This window comes from Aythya fuligula, chromosome 14, assembly GCF_009819795.1.
Source record: "Aythya fuligula isolate bAytFul2 chromosome 14, bAytFul2.pri, whole genome shotgun sequence".
In the NCBI taxonomy this organism is placed as follows: domain Eukaryota; kingdom Metazoa; phylum Chordata; class Aves; order Anseriformes; family Anatidae; genus Aythya; species Aythya fuligula.
In genome coordinates this window covers 13,706,564-13,729,337 of record NC_045572.1, presented here as the reverse complement: position 1 = coordinate 13,729,337, position 22,774 = coordinate 13,706,564, and the positions used below count along the sequence as shown (strand labels likewise).

Genomic DNA, 22,774 nt, shown 5'->3' with positions numbered 1-22,774 from the left:
GCCCATGTTACCCACTGCTGCTTGGAGTGATGGATATTGAAAGAGATTGTGTTGTCTTTATTTGGCATAAGGATAAGATCTGTGTTTTATTAAGGAATGGTAGCACAGTACAAAAATATGATTGTATAAAATCTGTGAAAAATGATACCGTTTAAAATATCCTTTTCTCCTATCACATGTTCCTTTCTTTTTAAAAAACTCTATATTGTCAACGCTTGTAATCTTTTTCTACCAGCACTAGGAAGCCAAGAATGGCCCTCTGTGGTCCTTGGATTTGCCTTAAAAATAAAGATCTTTAGAAGTGGCAGAAGAAACAAAACAAAATAAAAATCTTCCAGAAAAGTCTGGAAGACTGTGAAAAAAAGAAGTGGAAAAAAACAAAAGCAACAACAACAACAAAAATGTTTCTATTCACAGGACATGAGAACATCCTGCATTTGGTATTGTTTGATGTTTCTAGGAGCAAAGTCCCCCAGCCCTGACCAGCAAAGGCTTCTCAGGACAAGAGGGGTGCGGGCACTAGGAGACCCACTCAATGAATGGCCCTGCGTGCATTTAAAGGCAAGCTGGTGCTATGCCAGTGTCAAGGCAAAGCCTTGCAGTCTGCAGCACACCAAGTGCTTACTGGTCTGTCCTGGGCCCTTTTCAGCACCTCTCATGGATGTCTATGGTAGTGGGAGTGTGATCCCAGCTGGAAGCCTGCTTTGGTCAGAAATTAAACTGTGAAGGACCCATCTCCCTGACTAAAATAGCAAATTTATCCTACCTTATTTTTATTTTCCACAGTTAGCAAAAATAATTCCTGCTCATGAATTGATACATCTTCAGCAACATCTGGAAATAATATTTTTTTTGGGATGAGGCTATGTTTTTCTGAATAGTCCAAGCAAATTAGGACCTTATTTTCTTTCTACTGCCAGCCCGACCACTGACTTTATTCAGAGGTTTTGTTTCTGGGCCTGTTTTTTAAAGAAAGCTAACAAGTACTGAGTTAAATTCCATCAACATGCCTGGAAGCTACCCCACAATATCAAATCCTGTACGTTTTTACTAATAAATATAATTGTTGGCACTGCTGAAGCAGCCTGCTTAGGAGACAGATTATCAAAGCAAGTTCTGTTGCAATGCTGCGACTAAACAGGGAAGTACAGATGGAGAAAAATGTTTGATTTTGAAAACTTCTCAGACTTTCCAGGGGCTCCTAGGACAAACTAAGGTCTTGTCTACATGGTGAAGTGATCTGGCAGAACATTTGTGGGCCAGCTATCAGCAGCATCCGACCTTTGCCAAAACCCCAGCATGTTTCATGTTGGACTGTACGAGTGCTGTTCCCTTTCACCATGCGGGCAAATGGAAAATGGCCCGGGCGGAAACTGGCTTCTTCATGAAGAGAAAACAGTATTATGGAGAAAATATAACATGTCTAGGGGTTGGCAGAGTTGCAGAAGCAGGCTGGTAAGTGTGCAATTCTCGTTCCTGTCCCAGGATTCCCATGGACTCCACCAGCAGCCAGAGTGCTCGTACATGAGCAGGAAATGCAAGCACCTTTCTGACAATTCCAGCCCCTAATTTGCCTTCCTTTGGCCTTACCCAGTGCCAAGAAGTGACACCGGAGCTCCAGTGAAGCAGTAACCACCAGCTTATCTACATCTCCTGCCCCCTCTCCTAGCCAGAGCAGAGTGAGATGGGATGGGAACGTACGAGATGAACGAGGGAGGAGGTTCCTTCTCCTTGCTCTGGTCTTTCCCTTGGGATGTAGGATCAAGACCTAAAAGGGTGGGAGCACAGTGCACGGGATCTGTTAACAGCCAACAGACAGCTCCTTGCAGCAGCTCCAGCTAGGCAGCAGGATGGGCACAGAGACGTGCTGGGATGAAGTCACCCTGCGAGGAAATCTGGAGCTGGCTGTGCCCTGAGGTCCTGGGGACACCCAGACATTGTGTGAAGCACGGCCACACTGCTGACTCCTACATGCAAGGCTTGGGCACTGAGGCAAGGACCGCTTTTGTCCAAATGACAGCGAATTGTGGTCATTCCCCTGCTGCCAGTCAGGGGCAGGTAGGGGAACTCCCTGGTTTTGCTCGTTGTCTCAGCCAAGGACGAGCTGTTTAAAGCAATTGCACAACCCGTGGTATGCACGGCCAGCCGTCACACATGCAGGAGGAGCTCAATAATTCAGCGAGCAAACCCCGAGCTGGCAGCAGGCTTGGGCTCCAGCCAAGGCTCAGAAAGTTGTCCTAGCATCAAATAACAGCTCTGCTCAACAGCTTGAGGTCTCCCTCCTCGGGAAAGCACAGTCTGCTAGGGGAAGGAGAAATCCCCAGCCCACGGGTTTTCTGCTGCTCCAACAGAGGAAAAAGGGGCAGGGGCTGATGTACTGGGTCATACTGGTATCGTGTGACCTTTCCCTGTCCCAGCAGTGCCAACAGAGACAGAAAGCTGGGTGGCCTTTGCCAGAACATTAGGAAATATTGCCATTTGCCCTAGTCCACACAGTGACCATCATGATTTTTTTTTTTTCCTTCTCGTTCTCTTGTTTCTTTTTTTTTTTTTTTTAATATAATTATTTTTAAATAAAGTGTATTTAGTGCTGGTGAAAGGTGCTGAATTGGCAGCATCGGAGATGGGTGTCCCTCTGCCTGGCCCTGGTGGTTTCTCCCCTCGACACCGACCCCGTGCTAGCACCCAGGTCTCCCAGAGCTGCCTGGACCACCGGTGGCTGAGGGGGGGCTCCCACCTCCCGTCCCAGGCTCTGCTGCTGCTGACCTGGGCCAGGCTGGAGCTGGCAGTGCCGGGGCTGGCACAGCACCGTGAGCTGCTCCAGCTGCCCTGGGGATGCAGATCCTGCTCCCGAGGAAGGCATCGGGTCCACAGCCCAGGTCAGCGGGCCTGAGCATGAGATGGGGAGCTGCTCATCTCTCTGCCTTCCTGTAGTGCCTAATCCAGACCCCATGCCAAGTGCTTCAGTGCAGACTGATTGTCTCTTCCTTCCCACTCCCTCTTACCCGCCTCGCTAAAGTGCAAACGAACGCAACTGAATCGCCCTGGGTGCTGCGGCCCGGCTCACGAGCAGGGTCCCGCAGAGCCCAGACCTGAGCCAGCCTTTCAAATAAAACCCTGGCGATAAATGGCGTGCCCTCCCCACCCCAAACGCTGGTGCCAACCTGTGCCACCATTTGGCCAAAGGGAGACACCTTTATTCCCTTGTCAGTGGGCACCCACCGCCCCCATCCCGCCCTCCCTCCCCTCCTTCCCCATCCCCAGCACCCCGTGCCAGCCTCCCCGGGGCTCTGCCGGGTGGCAGAGAGGGGCAAAGCTGCCTGCTCCAGCCTCCCATCCACGTTAAAGCTAAATGCAGCACCAAAATAGTTACAAAAATAGAGTTTCGGGTCCGTTGGCCCGACTTCACTATTAATACTACTGCTATGAAATGTCCGAAAATAACAGCCTCTCTCTCTGTACACACCTTCCCCCCCACCCCGTACTGAGAATATTGCCGTTCGCCCGTTCCTGTCGTGACAAGGCATGAATATGCCTGGTTTCACTATATTTTAAATATAATTTACGCTATAACTCACCCAACGTTTCTATCCCCCCGTATTGTAAACAAACATGGCAGAAAGGGGCTTGGGAAGAAAAAAAAAAAAAAAAAAGGAAAAAAAAAGGCTATTTTAAAAAACCTTCATCATCTAGTGCTCTGAACAGTATTTCTGACTCCTGGGACTCGAATCTTTCCAAGTCGTTTAGAAGGACAGAAGGTACCTGTGACTTCTGATGAAGGCTCTGCTGTCCTTCTCGAGTTTCCCATTGGATGCTCTCTGATGGGGATGAGAGACAGAATATATTTGCTTTCCTCTATCCAAAAACCACAAAATGTTTGATCGGCAAACCCGTGACTAAAAAAAATAAATATAGAAAATAAACAACAACCCACAGCCTCTTTCTTAAGTTTCCCCGTCTATCCAGTTTTCAAAGTGCGAAACCTAGAGAAGCATAGAATGATTTTCTTGCTTTTTTTTTTTTTTCTTTTGTTAGGGCTTTTTTTCCCCCACGTGCTTAACTAGTATGGCCTTTCTATAGCAAAAGTCAGATAAAGCGTAATTGCAATCATTTCTGCACATGGAATTATGGATCATTCCAGTGACTTGAGAATCTAAGCTGTTAATAGGCTAAAAAAAGGATTTTTTTTATCTTTTTTTTTTTTTTTTTTGATTGTTTTCTCTTTGCATTATAATTAAGCATGAATATATATTAATATATTACACTGCTTGGATTGCAGCTGGAGCAATCCAAACCTTCCTATGCTGTAAAACTAACCCCTGCCCTTGCACTCCCCAGATCAAGAGCTTTTTTTTCTCCTCCCTGTGCCCGTTATCCTCACTTCCCATGATTAAAAGTCCCTCCCAGCCCCCCACCCCTCCCTTTTTTTTTTTTTTTTTTTTAGTAGATATTGCCACATTCTTAAATTCATGCATTGCTGCATTGCTATTGCACATATATAAAGGATTGCTCTCTCCCTCCCAGCTGCTCCCCTTCCCTCACTGGTTGTGCACGTCCTCCCTGCGGACGATCTTGTAGATGATCCAGTAGAAAATGTTGAAGATGAGGAACGCCATGGGGAAACCGATGCGCGAGATCTTGTCAATCTTCTTGGCTCGCTGAATGAAGAGCTTCCGCATCTCCTCGGGGGAGCGGGACGGCGGGGGGACGGGGTTGGCCGTGTTGTTGTTGTTGGCGCCCTTGACGGAGATGCCGTCCTTGGCTTGCAGGCACGCCGGCCCCATCCCGTAGGCGGTGAAGTTGAACCTGCCTTCGCCGGCTTCGTCCTCCTGAAACAGGTTGAGCATGGGACTCTACTTAAAATGAGATATAGACAGTGCACCCTTGCTATAAGGCTCTCCACTGGCAGTGCCCTGCTCTCGAGGGAGAGAATCCTCCGGCGAACCCCAGTCTTGGCACTGGTGGACCAACCCCAACCCTCTGCTCCTGGGAGGTCAGCCTTATAGAGGGGTGCCAGCTGGGTGATGCGCAGAGGCAAAGCAGGGGATCCAGGCACCCCGTGGAGAGCAGAAGGACTCCAGCCTCCTTGGTATCTTTGACACACTCGAACGGTTTTACGGCACCACGTTTCTTTTTTCCAGCTGCATCCCCTGTTTTGCTTCTGGCCCTCCCTCCCCCTGCCCCTAGCAGCACCTTCTTTGCTTTGCCTGTGGGGTTCAGCTCGCCCAGAAGGAGGGGGCTCCATGGAACTCAAAGCAGTCAAAGCCACACCAGGAGGCTTCCTACAGAGTTACATGGACGTGCGGGCGGCACGGCCTGTCCAGGAAAAGACCTCTGCAGGCAGCACGGGGCCAGCCCTCAGCTCGCCTGCCTGCGGGATATCCCCGAGCCCCTCAGCCCCTGCCCCATCATCCCTCTGCCAGGTGAGCGGCAGAAGTGTCCCTTCCGTGTGCCAATGCTAAGACACAGCTCCTTGTGCTAATTCCAATTAACGAGCAGAAAAAATCCTTTATTTGCCAATCTCAAAGCAAGTGTTGTTACTGTTTTTCTTGGCAGAGGCCTTGCAGCCCTACTCTCTTGCACACAAGGATGCAATTATGGAATCACGGGGAAATTTCCCGTCCTTATTTCTTTGCAGAGTGTCTTTTCTGGATGGCCCCTGTACCGAGTGGGTAGCTGCGTGGGATGGATGGACTGTGCTCGCTCTGGGGAGGGGAAGCAGAGGGAAGAGGTGTTATCTAAGCAAAAATAAAGAACCCAAACAAAATCAAGCTTTTTTTTTTTTTTTTTTTTTTTTGATTTCGAGGCAAGCTGTTGAGCTGTATGACCTAGCAGCAGGCCTATTTGTTTCAGAAACCTGGCTAAGACAATTTGTGCAGGCCTTTAAGTAGTTCCCTCCTCTGGCTGTGACCACTTCTCTCATTCCTCGTGTCTGAGACAATCCTTAACCACTGCTGCCTCCCAGGGGCGCTCTGCCAGGAGGTGCACTGCCTGGGGACACTGAGGCACCCCAAATTAGGACCCAGCTGCTCCTGGGGACCATCGGACCTAAGAGAGAAACTGCAAGCTGGGAGTCAGGGTTCACAGAAACTGTTCTTTTGGCTCTCCTAGAGAGATTTATTATTTATTTTTTTTAGTTAAAAGCCCGATTAGCTGCTGATGGGTGATGCAGGCATTGCCAGGTAGCCACAACCTGCAGCACTGCTAGTGGGGAAAGGGTACCTGGCCCCCCTGCTGCTCGCAGCAGCTCTGGCCGTGCTGCCAGCACCCCGTGCATCTCTGGCTGGTGGCACGGGGTGGATGCAGGAGGCCCTGGGCTGCTGCTCCTCTTCCTGCGGTGCTGGGGGTGGCAGCAGTGCCTGGCAGCACTCGGCCCTGGGGAATCAGGGAGAGCTTTCAGTCACTATCAGGAGAGCTTCCACATCACTAGCCAGGCTGGGCTGGCATCCTTGGCCTGGCTCTCCAAAAAACACTCAAACACTCAAAGAGAGAGTTGTCTAGTCAGACTTTCTGATCTATTTCTCCTTCTCTTTCCAGGCAGAAGGAGGTAAGAGGTGGAAAGGGCCAATCAAACCCTGGCAGCAGCTATTTAGCTAATATTTTTTTTCTTCATAAATATATATTTAGCTATTAGCTTTTTTAATTTAATTTTTATTTTTAGAGAGGAAAAAAAGAGTCTTTCTGACAAGAATGAGCTAGCATCTTGCATCTAACTCTCAGGAAAGCAAGAAACAGATGTATCTGGATTCACTTGTGTTAGTGCCAGACTGCTCATTGTGCTACCGCCAGACTGTGACACATGGTCTGGGGTGCTGAGCTGTGAAGAACAGCTAGTAGGTTTTGGTTTGGGTAGGCCTATTAATGTGAGTCTGGGATAGTCCTTGACCCAGCTTCTTCAACCAAGACGGATCACTGCAACGTATCATTTGTTTTCAGCCTCACACGTCACGTCTGAACCAGGCAGAGCTACCCAGACACATCAGGACATTGGGACAGAGCAATTAGGTTCTCTGGCAGCTGTACTAATCCATTTGTATATTTGCAGTCAGCTCCTAGCTTTCTGATGAGCCTGCAAACCTTGTTCATTTTGCTTTTTCAAGTGTTTTTGTTTATGCTTTGTTCCAATTAAAATTGCTGTGAGATTAGGCAGGGATTGTAATAACAGCCTTGTGTTCAATGGAACATCTTTGGCAAATATCTTTTAAACTCATCGGTATATTAGTGTTGTGTTGTTTTTTTTTTTTTTTCCTTTTTTTTTTTTTACTACTTATTGTTTTATCAACACTAGTCCAGAGTTATCTGCATACAACAGCACGTCTTCAGAGAGGATGCTTAAATCTGAATAAAGGGATAAAAGCACTATGAGGCACACAGGTTGAGTGGTTTTAGCTTCGGTTCTATTAATCAGGACACGTCTTCTGAGCAAAAATAGCCCCAGTTGATTATGTGATGGCAGGGTCTCACTCTGTTCTGAAAAAATTAACAGGTGCTCATGGTCCCATCTGTTACTTCTTTTCCCTCACATTTATGCAATACTCTGTTCCATGTCCTGGATGGACTAAGGAAAAGTGAACAGTCATCTCGTGTTTTGCTGTCAGAGACAAATCTGCAAAAAGCCAGGGAATCAGGCATGCTGAGACCCTGCCCTTTAACCAATGCTGCCTCCTGGAATGCTGCTAGTTCTCCAGGCAGGCATTGTGAACTGCTCTATGATGGATTAGACCCTGGGAAGGGTTTCTCATAGCTGAGGCAGAGAAGTTCTGGATCGAGTGGTCTCTGTGTGGGATGGTTCAAAGGGGGCTGTCTAAAACATGGGCTAGACAAATATTTATAAGAAATATTTTAGGCAAGGTAGCTTCAACTTTGATAATCTCCTAGAAGCTATCCTCAGATCCTCCTCAGCTCAATTTTCAGTGTTTCTTTCTAAAAACTATACTGTTATTTCGTGCTAGCTTGAGGGCAGTGTCAGACCTGGTGATAAAAACTGATACTGCCACCTGATTCTGCTAGTTAATTAAGGGCACTTGTTAATTGATCACAATCACCTTCATGCTTCCTTCTAGTGCATCCTTTGAGATATGATCTCAGCTGTGGCGCCTCAGCCTAAAAGCTAGTGGAGTCCAGGCTGCAGGGGGTGCAATCTATGTGACATGTGCATGCTCAGGTTGGCATCAGTCATGGCAATGAGCATGGAGCGAGGCTAAGGCTGTGAGAGGAATTCCTTCTGAGAGGAATTTGCAGTCAGTCTGAGCAGCAGATGCTTTTGAACACAGAGATGATAGAAACAAAAGAGGTGTCACTTACCTCCGGGCTAATGTAGGCTGACTTTCAGGGGGATGCCGTTCTCTGACAGACATCCCTCCCAGCTCCCTGCCTGCCTCCCCCCAAGCCCTCACTGTGTCTTCTGAAGAGGAGAACTCAGACCAGAACATCTCTCTGTATGAAAATTGTTCTGATGAGAACAACCCTTTTGGCTCAAAATGCTTGGCTAGCTAACAAAAACCAGCTTGCTAGACCCCTGTGGTCAGCAGACTGTTAAAAGAGACACAATTCATCGAGTTTGCCCTGCTTTTTGATGCATGACTCTCCTTACTATCTGACCATGTACTGAGGATTTCCCTGGCCAGCTGACCATGTAGTGATGTTCTGCTGGGACAGCTTCCAGCCATGTCCTTCACGCCTTATGTATTACCTTGTGATGCCTCCTCTTCCTTCTGAACCTGAGCAGCTCTTTGTGCTGCCGGGACACAAAGTTGACGGCAGCATACTCTAGAAGTGCAGAGAACACAAACAGCAAGCACACAGCCATCCAGATGTCTATGGCCTTCACGTAGGACACCTAGGAGTCAGAGGGAGAGAGGGGGATGTGATGGCATGTTCATCCAAATGCCTTTTTGTTTGTCATTTTTCATGTTACTTCCAGGTCTTAATCCAGTGGCAGCAGAATACCTCTTGTGTTGAGCAGGAGGATCTGTGTTGTGGCTTACACATATTCTGTCCCTAGAGTGTGATTGTTTTGCTCTCAATTAAGTTAAGTGTGTTCCTTACCTTGGGCAGTGATGCTCGGGAGCCAGAGCTCTGAGTGGTCATAGTGAGCACCGTGGTGATCCCCAGGCCAACTCGAGCTGGTGCAGCATCCATGTTGATCCAGAAGGAGATCCAGGACAGGATGACAATAAGGAGGCTGGGGATGTACATCTGGATCAAGTAATAGCCCATCTGCCGCTCCAGGTGGAAACGAGCTTCTATACAGGTGAATTTGCCTGAGAATGACAGGAGGTAAATGTAAACTTACCGGGAAGGTACGGTGAGCCTCTTGGATTCAGCTGTTGTCTGGGCACTTTCCTCACACTGCCTAAAACCAGAATCTTGTGAGATGAGGACATAAACATCATTTGACCAGTTCTGAAACATGCACATACATCAACATAGCAAAGAAAGCTCGTGGCAGTATGTCCTTTGTCAGTTAAATTTCACCTGCTCCCCTGCATCAAAGACAAAGGAAGATGGAGGGAGAAAAGGTCCAAGCCAAACTCCCTTGAACTGATACAGATGTTATGGGGATAAGATGGTTCCAATATTTGTGTCTATTAGCTTTTTATTGTCTATATATGTATATATTTACTGGTAACGTACCTATGTGTGTTTCTAGTTATGTTGTTCCTGGCTGGGTTGAACAAGGCTTACATCACCAGACTGCCATCAGACCTAGCAAGAAATTCTGGCACATGCATGGTCTTGAATTCATCTTTGATGAGTGTAGGGGCTAAGGGTGAAGAGTACTGACCTGTGTTGTAGTGCTTTGTGCAGTATCTCAAGTCTTTTTCTTCTTTGAGGATAAACTGAGGCAATGTCAGCCCATCAGCAACTTGCACAGCTCCTTTTTCTTGCCACTCAAATATTAGATCATTCATTGTGTAGCCAACTGTTGAGAGGATGGAACAAAGAGCATGTGAAATAAATACTAAATACTGACATGGGAAGGGACAGATTTGTAGAAGAGAGTTATGCTTGGAGGCAGGGGCTGAACCTGGTGTTCCCAGGCAATGCTGTAATGGGTGGGATTTAGGTTGAAGCAGAACTGCTTATACATGCGGTAAAAGCTAGGGCAATGACCTGTGCTGGGGCACTGATGGTGTTCAGTGAATAATCTGACATTTTTACTTGAAATGAGCTGTTTGAGCTGTTTATGTTTTCAAACCTGACCTCTTTATCTGGATGAAGTTATTCATTGTCTTTCCCTCCTTTGGGATAAGCAGCATGTACAAGGGGCAAATGTTCAGCTAGAGAACAACATCCCATTTGCAGCTGAGAGCACTTTCACCTTTCTCCTCCAAAGTGAAAGGCCAATGTAAATACAAGCATGCCAGGGCTTCTATCATGGGACCTTCTGAGGTTTAGCTTCTCTAGGAAATGTCACGTGCTGAATGAATGGAAAATCCTGAGCAAATACTTCTTGGGATGGGGCAAAGTGTGATGAACCCCTGAGGGGGGGTCTCTAACCACGCACTGGCTTGAAGCAGTTTAGAGGCTGGTTCTTGTTTTGGTGACATCTGAACTCACTTTGCCCTCATTTGTTCTAAGACCTTTCTGTCTCTGATGGCAAACATTATTGCTGGCGTTGGCCGAAGATGTGGATGCAGAGGATTGCATGGGGGTTGCAGAGGATGTGCCAGCAGGGAGGAGTAGGAGAAACAAGGCTGGAAGAGAGGTGCCCCAGGCACACACAGCAGAGCAAGCCTATCCCAGTCGTCCATCCTCTGCTCTCTTCCACGCTGGGAGAGCCCAGTGAAGGCTGAACTGGGAAGGAACTGTAGCTGGGGAGGGAGATGGAAAAGGAGAGGGAGAGGGGAAACACGTTGTCTCCTCTTTGAGATGGAGACATGCAGGACTCACAGCTTTCTAACTGCATGATGCACGTCTGTACATCCATGGGGAAGTTCTTCAGGTCCATGGGGCAGGCCAGAGTCAGCGTGATCCTGAGGAGAGAAGAGAGCACAGGGGAGTGCCAAGCAGTCTGGGGTACTGATGAAGGGGCGAACCCAACATTGCATACAGGCTGGTACCTTGCCCAAGACACACTGGAGTGCTGGAGGGAATGACTGATTATTTACCCCTTCCCTGCCTGAGCTTTCGCACATGGTGTTGGAAAGAAACGCAAAGAATTTGGGTCTGTGAAATAATTTCCATCCGAGTTGCCTGCTGCAGGTGCTGTTTCATTGTAATGCTGCTTTGGACAGTGCATAACAGAGAGCTCCCACGTCAAACAGTTTTGCTGCTTCTGTCTTCATTTCTTGCCTCAGGCTCAAAACAGTCTGGATTAACAGCAAGCCCAGACTTATCCTATGGACCCCCCAGATACATTTCTAGAGACTGGGACTGTTTGGACTGTTTGGAAATCTTTGAACAGAACATTTCTGTGTCAGGAAAAAAAAAAAAAAAAGCAAAAAGCAAAAAAAAAAAGCTTGGTCAAGTTCACAGGTTTCTGTGGGGAAAAACGGAGACTTTGGTGGGATTTTATGCAAGGAAAATGCCCTTTGGTAAGTCAGTATGAATCTCTGTATCTTCCTGAATTCCTGCTGTACCTCATGAGACCTTTAGTTTTGCCTTTCAAGCTCCATTTTCCACTAGGTCCTGGCTGCATTTCCTGTGGTATGTTGCTGTGCTGCCCTATTTGATGATCTGTGCTCAAATTGTTTGTTTGGTTCTATAAGCTGATATTAAATGATTTGATTCAGATAGCTAGACTTGTGTTATTTGGTTTGATAATGCTGAAAATGCTGTTTGCTAGAGTGTTTAGATTTTTCAGCTTTTTGCCTTCATCTAGAAATAGCAGAATTTCCTGGGGGACAGGAATTGAATTTTTCTATCAGACCTACAGGGCATGTTGTGACAGAAGATGTTGTAAAAGAAGACAGAATTGACCTGTTCAAATGTTCTTTTTATGAAAGCAACTGCATTTTCTGTATTTAAACTAGCACCTGAGCAGGAAAGAACCACCACTAGCTTTTGTCCGCTTTGTTTTTCTCAATGCATCTTTGGCAGGGGACTCCATTTCAGATCAATCAGAGAGATAAGCCTTCAATTATGTCTTTAAACAAGCCCCTTGGGAAGAATTCATGTTAAATATCTGCCAGATGTGACACAGGGGTGGCTGTGGCTGCAGCTATGCCGTGAGACAGACAGCACACACGTGCTGGACAAGTGTGTGCTCAGAAGGGATCAGGGAGCAAAATCCTTGAGGGTGTTTTTGGGCGAATTTAGTGCTAAGGCTGCTAATCTTTGGGTCCATGAGACAAAGTCCACCTTCTTGTGAGAGCCTTAACTAAGGTTTGACTATTGCACATAATCATAGCCCCAGCAGGAGGACCTCCAGAGGTCCCTTTCCACCACATGGCTATAACACTGTTAATAGAATGTTCTCCCAACTAAAAAAATACAACTCAATTCCTTTTATCCAGTGGCATGCTCAAAGTCTCCGCTTGCTCATTTTAGGCATATACAGCAGGATCTCAGCTCTACCCTCTTCCATTTGGTGGAGCCCTCCCCAGTCAGTCACCTCACCTGATGCTGTAGAGGACGTTTCCATTTCTGGAGATCCTCAGCAGCTTGTTGTCTGTGGTGATCTCGTGGAAGTGGGCTCCTTTCTCGTTAGCAAAGAACAAGTCAGGCTTCCAGATGGAGTCCAACATGGAGGGGTCCAGGTCCAGGGAATCATCAGGGTATTCGTTGTACGCCAGCCGTGGGTCATTCCACTGCTGTCGCAAGAAGATGTTCACCCGGTAATCCTGCATGGTGTAAGCAGGGAGCAAAGAAACACAGTCAGTGCTCAGGGCAGGTTGAAATTGCTGAGACATGGTGGGCATGTGCTAAAATTGCTCTCAAAACCAAACATCTAAACCCACGTTCCCAAGTTATGGCAGGCCTTCTTGGCATTATTTCTCAAGGAGCTGTTATTTTTAGCCCTGTAGCTTACAGCTATCTTATAGCACGTGCAGTTGTCTGTCTTTGCATCCTTCCATCACAGCAATCTTCAGCTGTGTGTGAAATGTCAAGACCTCTAGTCCAAACCCTGGGGCTGGAGAAGCAACGCTCAGTTGCAGATGTCGTAAGGGCTGCTATCAGCAAGACAGCTGTGGCAGAGAATTGAGGGGAAAGGGACATGGAAGCCAGCTTCCCTTCAGTGTTGAACCATCCCATTTTCTGACTATTTATGGTTCCTTCAGACTTGAAAAAAAAAAAAAAAAAGGCACAGTGACAAAGAAGAGAGACCTGTGCGTGCACTAATGTAAGGGTAATTCAGCTGAGCTGATGGGACCAGATGTCCTTAATGAGAGTATGAACACAGAAGGGATGTGCATAGAGTCTCCTATCCTAACCATAAGCAGGTGTTCTGTTTTCCCCTCTCCAAAGTCAATGTGTCATAAATGCTACAGATTTTGTAGGCTAGACATCTTTAATTGCAGACAGCCCCCCAGCACCACACAAAATGATATCTGCTTCATAACCTTGTGTCTTACAGCTCCCCTGAGCTCTCTTGGCCAGGACTGGCTGCTGAGGTCTAGCCCAAATGTCCCAGAAGCTCTCCTGAACAATTAAAGATAGTTCCTGTTCTCCCAGGGTGATCTGCATGCCTCTTTTCTGCTGAATTGTACATAGGAAAGTTAGCCAGCAAATCTAAATGGGGAGAGGACATGGCAGCTATCAGGAGAGGGATAAAAGCTCCACGTCCATAAATTAACGGACATTACTAAGTATAGAGGCAAGCTGTGTCTAAAAAGCAGCACATAATAAACCAATTCCACTGCCCTGGCCCAAATTTATAGTTACTATCATGATTAAGGGTTTCTCTGGTGCCTTTCTAACACTGATGTACTTTGAAGACTTTTATTAAGTGACAGGTAATGGAGGGACTCTGATGTGCTTGCCAGTAACTAATACCTGCTGCAGGCACTAGGAACTTTCTTCAGTGAGACAATACTTGGCATCTCTGAAGGACTCCCCCTGACTCCACCATCAGATCTGTTCTTTCCATCTGGAGAACACAAGGCTCTGGAGTGGAAGAGTTCATTTGGAGGACAGTCTGACACTGCTGCCTCAAGTGCTCACTTGGCTAGGAACCTACAGCCTCTGTCTGCGAGGACATGACTCTTTCATGGTCCGGTCACACTGGAGGGTCAGGAGAGGATTGTGTCTTGGTTGCTTCATGGTTTTGGTCAGGGTAGTTCATAGCTTACATTCTACATTTTTATTTAGTTATTTATTTTTTCAGGCCACTTAGTGCCATCTGCATCCTTGGAGCAGAGAAGCTGCTAATGACATTCGTGATTATGACAACAGCAAATGGACCAAGGACTTGACGCTAAAAGGAGCAGACTTCTGAACATGAAAAAGAGTTGCAACACTCTCTCCTTCTGCTGATATTCCAGATGTCACCTTCATGAGTCCTAGTGGGTCCCTCTGACTTAATAGTTCATCTCCGTCCCCTCCAGATAATGAGTTTGCAGAAAATGTAAATAGCTGCAGACAGCTAGGATAGAGGGTCTTAGTGAAATCACGCAAACCTGACAGAGGAAAACACTCCACAAACACAGAATCTCCACTTCCCATTGGCACACAGCAGCTCCTGGAACAACTCATATACTTTCAGTTCTCCCTTGTCTGTGTGTAAAGATCTGCAGTCATTGCAGTCAGGGGAAATCAGTGTCACTGACCTAATAGGTAGAAAGCAAAAGGTTGTTTTGCTTATTCAGCTACAAATAAGCTGGATGCTAGCAGGTCAGCTCTAGATGGGGGCTTATGTCATGTACAACACAAATTAAACTCATGTTTGGAAGAAACTTCAGTGGTAGCTGCCCAGAAGTGTTCTCAGCCTGATGGAGTGTTGGAAGGTGGGGAATGGAGCCAATCTCTCCACAATGGTCTGTGATAACGCAGGCAAGCTTTGCTGCAAGAGGAAATTTACCCATTTTATTCCTCATACTGTGTGTTTTTGTGTAGAAGCACTTCAAATGCATCTCATTGCATGCAGCACCTTGTGGAGCAGACCGAAGGGCCTCACTAGCACACAGTCCCTCTGATTCTAGCGTGCCATCCCTTAGCTTGTCACTGGCAGGCCTGGTTTTATCTCTTTCCCTCTCACCCAAGCCCCAGGGAGGCGGCAGACTTCCCTGTGGGTTGGGTCTGGACGGCATATTGAGCCCTCTGTCCCATTCAGAAGGCAGTCCCCCCCTGATGATAACCCTTCTTTCATTTTTGACAGAAGCTGTAGCAATGCGAGGAGTAGGTTGCCTTCCCTTCCAACTGGGATGGGCTTTCATCTACGTCGTTGATGTGACTGTCATGTTCTAGAGCCTCACACCTGTTATATGAGGGCAGATGGAGGTGGGCAGGGACAGGGCTTGAGCAACAACTTGCCACCCCGAGCAGCAACCTGCCTCCATTAGATTAGGCTAATTTGAACGGAAATGTGAAAAAAGGGACTGTGATTGCAAACTGAACGTGACAGTGCCTGAGGAGCTGCCACAAGGTCTGGAGAACACATATGTCAAGTTTATGGCCATGGCATAGCCAAAAGTAGGGGCTGCAGATTTCTGGGCTAGCTAAAAGATCCTGTGCGTTGAAAGCTTTGTGCCTAGGTACTGCAGGCAAGCTGAGAGGCAATGAGCTGAATAACACTCATTTGTAGGCTACCTGGAGTCTTGTAGTGTTTCTTCTGGATACAGTTGTAGGAGATCTTAATTAGCATCACCAAGAAGGCCGTGGTTAGTGCTAGATGATGGACAGAACAGAGCAATTCTGATGTGAACTCTCAAGGAAAAAAGAAAAAAAAAAGTACTGGGTCTGCTAACTCAGCAAAAATATAAAAAAAATCTTTCTCCATTTCCTTCTTATCACTTGAGCTCCTCATTTGTGTGCTGATCACATCCAGGCATTGATTATCTCATGCAGCCTGCTCCTCTGGCTGGCTGGGGAGCGGCAAGCGGCAAGCCCGTGCTGTGGTGCCATTCAGGAGCTTTGCAATTCGGCACAAAGACCTTTTGCTCCCAAGGGGGAAATGACACAGGGCAGGAAGAAAATAATTGAAATGATCAAAGTGTTCAATTTGATAATGCTGAACTGCAATTCTGCGTAGTGGCCTCATGAGGAGCCAAGGAAATGGAAGACCATTTGAGATCTCTCTGTCCCAAGACGCCACGGCCTTGGCACCTGATGAGCAGTGGTGATGAAAGCAGTGGCAAACCGGGGTAGGACTGTGAAGAAAGTGGACAGAGGCTGTCAGGAAGCCCAAAAGGCTTCAGTCCCTGCCTCAGGGGTTCTCTCAGAGCTGCCTTTGCACTGAAAAGGGGGTGAAAGCCTTCACATTTTGCTGATGGAAGAAAGAAAGCAGAGAGTGGGCTCCCTCAGGTGGGGATCCCACCTGGGTGGCAGAGCACAAGGGCCTGCATTCACAATGAGTTGACTCTCTAGAAAGACATTAAACAAAGGCTTTTACTTTTAATTCCTGGCTTGGGCACAGGCTATCACCCCACCGAGGAGTGTTACAACCAACTGATTACAGACACATGCAGGAGCAGCCCTCGTTAGGGTTAATGTAGTGTAATGTAACCTCACCTCAGCTGTAGCTAGTCTGCCTATTTGAGGCCAGTCATGCAGGCTGCCATTGTCCTGGGGAGGAAGCATGCTGTGTGAGGAAGGTAGGTGCTTGGGGTCCTTTGTTGCAGGCTTTGGGTTCTGGTATTCATGTCTTCTGCTCACCTTGGGGTGAGCAGGCCCTGTATTAAATGCATGACCTGTACACTGCATCAGTTATGTCTGCTGCTTGCTGCTCTGTGGCTTGTGAGGCTGCAGTGAATTGCTCAGTCTGTTTTGCAGGAATGGTTTGTTATCTGATTGGAAAAATCTCATACAGATATCTCTAAGCAAGTATTTTGTATTTGGACAGTTGCAGACTCTAGCTTCTCCTGTCCTTAGGAGATGCTGGGAGAGCGAATGTGGCTGTGCTGCAGCTGTCTGGAAGGTTACATTTGGTTTGTTCTTTTCAGCTGGGATTACAATAGCATGAAATCAGTGGGGATGAATTTGTATATATGCCCTGTGTCTGAGGGAGCCTGTATTAGTAGTTTTGTAATTCTTTATCTTAGACTTGTTTGCTGCTTGTGAGTCCTTTAAAAATATGACACTGGGACAGGTCACCTTGAGCACTGAGTTCCTGGCAACTTTAGGTGATGATATTCAAGAATATTCCTCCTTTGCTGTATACAAAATACTCCCAGCTGCCTGAGCTAGCTAGATATCAATAAACAAATCTGAGCTTCCACAGGAAGAGAGATCAAGGGCATTGCTTTATTCCAAGAGTTTTGTTATAGCAGGGGTTTGTTAGATGAAGTGATCAGATAATCCTAGCATTGTCTCATACTAGCAGATTCAGTTTATTCACTAAAGAACAGGACTGTGTTCCCTAGGTCCTTGATCTCTATTTCATTTTAAATGAAGTATTTGTAGCTTTGCTATAGTTTCCTACTCTGATAAGGCTGAGGGGAGAGAGCGTGTGTGTTTTTTTGAAGAGCGGAACAGGGATTTAACAGTTTGTGAGTTTTCTGTTTAACTTTTTAATAAAAGTAAGCCAGCAGAGCGTATGCATCCTGTTTGTCATCTGGATTCCCCTGCTGTTGGATGCACTCTTGTAGTAAAGCTGTGGGACAGAAGGAGGCTGTCTGAACCTGTCTGGCTTCTGTAGCTGGTAGTGTCTCCTCTTGAGGCACTTGCTGGGTTCACAAGGATGTTCCCAACTGCATGTTCCCTTGTCCTTAGAGTTAACTGCAAGCAAGGTTGATGAGTGTACTATAGGAGCCACAATCTAACATAATTGTCCCACTAATTATGGGCACCACTAAAGGCTTTTATGATGGGTCTCCAGCTCTGCAGGATGCTGAAAGGAGTTGACTTTCCTCAGCTTAATTCGTCTCTGCTTTAGGGAATTCAGTTTAGTGGATCGCTATCTCTTTTATTTTTATTTGATGTGTTTATTTTTTGCCCCTCTCCCTGCAAGACTTTTCAGGCCTCCACTGCTTGCCTTGCTCCTTTTGAACTTTCGTGGCAGAGATACTGTCTTTCTGCCTGCTCTGCGAGGTTTGTGTCTTCTCTCAGCACCAACTCTCCTTCTTTTCTGAGGTCTGTAGACCTCAGTGACTGTACAAAATATTTGTTTCATTCTCTCCTGCAGTATTTTATACTCTTCCTGCCGTGATAACTCAAGCTGTAGGTGCACCTTCACCTCCAGTCTCTCCAGTCCTTTGCATGGTGACCTCATGATTTATGCTGATTTGTGAGATGCAGTCAATGTAAACTCAAATGCCAGTGGTGTCTTCTGTATGAACTAACAGTCCCATTACAGATATAGTTTTAAATCTTCTCTAATTGCACTCATGTCTATAAAAATCTGTATCTCTTTTTCTGTGGCTACTAGTGAAATAATTACCAACTACAGGATGCTGCAGTACTCTAGGCCCTGAATGTGGCCAGGCTGTGTGCCTAATGGCTGTGGTTTACACCACAGTGCTGTTCTCTCCCTTGTGACCAGTGAAGCAGCTGGTGGAGCATTGTGGTGATCAGTCCTGTGGGTCAGATGGACTATCGCCTTCTTTATGGTGAAAGGCTGAATTGCTTCTCTTGCACTCAAACATTTTTCCTTCAACATAATTCGATCACTTGTCCCAGTTCAAAGTAGTCAGGTTCTAGAGTCAAAATTCCTCCACAACAGGACCTTTCCTTCCCAGAGACTGGTGGGGAGCTGATGCCTCTTTGACCTGCTGCAAAGAGAGTCTGGCTTCTTTGCAGAGTAAATCCCAAACTAGCCCATCCCACAGACTGCTCTTGCTTATTGAGTTCTCCTTTTCAAATGCTTCAGTATCTGTGTTGCCTGTGTCTTTTGTCAACATTTACAAGCAGAAACGCAGTCCCCAAAGAAGCACGTTATATTAGGTTGTGTGCAATGCTGTGTCAGCCTGACATCTGGAGTAGCTTGTCAGAGCTGGCTTGGGTATTTCTAGACAAAGCAATGTGCCTAGAGGGTGTTCTTGGGTTCCCATGGGAATTTTTTTTTTTTAAATGAAAGATAGAATATGTAATAGGGGGCATCTGGAGAGGACAGCAAGTCCCTGCAGCATGTCTTGGAGGTGAACTACATTTCTTGCTCTTGTGGTAGTCTATGCTAATATTTATGGAGCATTCTGCTTACTGGGATCTTGTGGTGTCTTCCTACAATGCATCTTGTGGTATAGGGCATATTTTGAAAAACATGTCACTGTATAATGTGCTCTGTGTGTTGCATAGAGATCCCTTGTGGGCCTGCCCCTCTCTTTTGCAGGCTGTGGATCTTCTCTGCTGATTTTTTGTAGGATTGCCTGTAACACTATAGGAGGTGTCCAATAAAACAGTACATTAGGAACAGATGTGTATTTCAGTTCTAGTTCTTTCTCTTTTACACTATATACAAATGAATCCGTAAATGCACTTCTCATCTATAAACTCAGACAAATTCTGCAATCCAACTATGAAATGTATTTTTGTGCTTGGACAGAGTCACAGCTATTTTCTACTCCTGGAACTGAATACCCCCCACCCCAAGCACTGCCAGAAGCAAGATATGAGGAGTAGCATTAGAAGAGACTTATAACCATAGGTATATGGCTGCTGATCAACTCTGACAGCGGTGTGCATTACAAGTAACTCATTGAATTCAGTGGGTGCAACCCATACATCAAGTCTATAACATCCTGGCTGAATGCACAAAACACCTGAAGCTGGAATCTTGTATCCTTCATTCAACAGCTTTCTAGAAAAAATTACCAGAGTAATTCAGTCCCATATTTCTGGATTATCTCTAATTAGCATGGAGGTAAAGCACTGCACCTCCAGAGCTTTCCTTTGCTGTTCACTGATCATGTCACAACCAATCTTTAATAGGTTTCAGATAGAGCAATTATCTCCTGTTCTCCTGATTCTCTCCTCCTAGTGCCCTGCTAATTAGATCCAGCCTTTAGCCACGTTCACTAATTTTCTCTGAAGTTGGCCTTAACTTGCAAATATTGATTTATTTTTTTGTTAGGTAATGATTTTTTTTAACATTTTCCAGAAAACCCATTTCTGATCTTTGGGAATATGAAATCTGGTGCAGACTGGATTTGAATTCAGCTGGCTTCCCTTCACTTAAGAGGTCTGAATCAACACTTATCTAAATGCACTTAATACAAAGCAGCTGCAAATGTCTCTGAGCTTGGAGCCTTTGTCAAGTATGTAGGGGAAAAAAAAATCATTTGTTCCCTTTTCTGACCTTTAAACTTTGCCTTTACAGCATTTTCATAGAGTTGCAGATGGATAGAGACTGTGTGGCTACATGCAGTGTGAATCTTGCGTGTTGGCCATGAACTTACTAAAACCCGAGGTAAACTCAGGAACACAGATACTTTCCTCTGGTCACACTAAAGCAGAGGCTGCTGTTGCATTTCTGGGAGTGCAATGAGGCTGAGGGGGTAGCTGAACAGCTGTGCTGTGATTTTCACTTACCATAGTTGTTTCTGCAATCGAACCGAAGCTGTTGATGAAAATGTTGCAGCTGACATTCACTGGTGGGCCTGCATGACAAATACAGATTGGAACAGTACTTCACTGTGGGCTCATAAGCCAAAAGATTTCCATTCTGCAATCTTAAAACCTGCTGTGATAACAGCGTGGCTGGGGATGGGAATGAGGTCTGGATGACCCGACTTAGTCTAGCCTTGGGTCTGATGCCAGCTTGACGTCAGGCAGTACTCTTGCTTCACCTCTGGTCTCCTGGTCGGGTGAGTGTTTATATACCACTTCTGTAAACTGTTTTGATAAAAAAGGATAGATCACAGCCAGGAAGGACAGCTTTTTTAGATATCTCAACACTGGTGTATGGGTGTCAAACTCACCTTGAACATGATGGTGAGGGAAAGAGCCAGGAAAGAAACAAGAGACTACTGACAGGCTCTCTTATTCACAGCTCTTTTTTTTTTTTTTTTTTTTTTTTTTTTAATACTGGTTTAAAGCATCTAAATGTGTCTGAATTAATATTCTAGGTTCCTTATGGAGCTGGTGCATGACTAGGCAGTGTGTGCCATAGGGTTCATGCTGGGTGATGGAGCAAATATCCCACATGGTAATGGTTGTGTCTGAGGCTCTCAGCTGGAAGGGAGATTGCCAGGGTTCAGAAGTTCTTTGGCTGTCATGTTTTGGGAGACAGTAATCCCAGATCTTGGACTGTGCCTCTCTGGGACTTTATTTGCTTTTGCACTGAAGCTTTGCTTAACCTCTTCATATTAGAAAAGTTATGGGATTGCAGAAGTTGGGGGTGGGTGGGGATTAAAGGATAAAAAGACTGATTAGAGAGAAGGTTTGGGGACTGTCAGTCTGTTTGGTTCTGGTGCCTGGTGTTATTGGTATGAGCAAGTGTAAATAACAATATTGCCTGGTGAACTTCAGATGGAAATGCTGCATTTGGACCTAGGCAGATGCTGAGAGCTGCAGTGCAGCACAAAGAAGAAAGCTGGAGAGGTTTTTGGAACCAGGACAGCATTTGGCCTTCTGTGCCTGGCACACCAGTGACTTGCACAAGTTGTGGGGCTTCTGTAGAGCTTTAATGAGCGGAGGGGTGAAGCAAAATGAAGCAAAAGGGGCTCCTACCCTGGGGGCTCCTAAGGGAGCTGAAGCTGCCCAGCATGGGGTGGGGAAGGATGCAGAAAGCAAAGGACGCCCCAGGAACCAAAGTCCCCCTTTAATGCCGGGGGAATTAATCTCACATCATCCCTGAGACATGCTTCTGGGAAGAAATAGATCTGTGGAAATAGCAAGTGTGGATTTTTAGATAATTCCTCCATGCTTATGGGGACCAGGATGGTGTCTGCATATCAATCGCTGCCTGATGGCTCAGCCTTGCTCAGGGAGCGACGCTTGCCCGTTGAGGCCACATCTGCAGTCTGGCAGCTGCTGTGAGATGAAATACTTGGGGGGGCTTTAATGAGAAGCTTGTGCCTGCAATCAGTGCAATCTTCCTCCTGTGTTGGAGATTAAGGGGACGTTTGGAGCTTGGTTTGCTCCTATCAGCTTCCCTTCCCTCCTCTCCTGCTTTGGCCTCTTTTGAAACTTTTTCCCCATCCTCTGTAGGAGTAAGGCTGCAGCCCCATTACAGCAGTGCTTTCCACAGCCCAGGATTTTCTTGGTATGAATCCCAGGCAATTTGAGCAGGTTTCTGTCTGACCAGCTTCCAGACAGCCCCTTGCCAGCTCAGCAGCAGCTCCCAGGCTGTTCAGTCTGCACAGCTCCTTCTCCAGACGGGTAAACACAAGCATGGGCTAACATCAGGTACAAAATGGTGCCTTGTTGTTCCCCTCCCCTGTTCACTACCCCTCTTGTCCCACAGGCTCGTGGCTGGCAGGCCCAATGTTAACAAATCCATGTAACTGAGATCTGAGCTCATCAGCCCTTGTGCTGCAGTCTATCCAGCAGCTGTAAGTTCACACTTGGTCAGGGTTTAGCAGTGGGTTTCTGCTATCCATAATGCTCAGGAGGAAGAGGATGCTTGTATACATTCTGTGGACCATATAGGTCGTCTATGAACATGTGGCTTCCCCTCCCAAAGGACCCAGAAGAAAAACTCTGCACTAACATCCTGGGTGACAGCATGCACATCAGAGAAGAATGCACGTGGAAGATTTTGGCCCTGCTCATCCTGCCCCTGTGCTGAGTGAAG

At 46.5% G+C, this 22,774-nt stretch overlaps 1 protein-coding gene across 2 annotated transcripts in view; it reads right to left on the bottom strand.

The window, feature by feature from the left end:
* Nucleotides 1–4,459: 4,459 nt before the first annotated feature.
* GLRA1 (glycine receptor alpha 1) overlaps nt 4,460–22,774 on the bottom strand; it is a 36,779-nt gene continuing 18,464 nt past the window's right edge. The window contains exons 3-9 of one of the 2 annotated variants that reach the window (XM_032196904.1): nt 20,569–20,636; nt 12,565–12,788; nt 10,897–10,979; nt 9,788–9,925; nt 9,049–9,263; nt 8,693–8,839; nt 4,460–4,853 (exon numbers count right to left, since the gene is read on the bottom strand). In XM_032196904.1, the coding sequence (XP_032052795.1) occupies nt 4,539–4,853; nt 8,693–8,839; nt 9,049–9,263; nt 9,788–9,925; nt 10,897–10,979; nt 12,565–12,788; nt 20,569–20,636 (1,190 nt within the window). In that variant the 3' untranslated portion in view covers nt 4,460–4,538. The remainder of the gene's footprint in view (nt 4,854–8,692; nt 8,840–9,048; nt 9,264–9,787; nt 9,926–10,896; nt 10,980–12,564; nt 12,789–20,568; nt 20,637–22,774) is intronic. The other variant, XM_032196905.1, reaches the window with a different exon arrangement.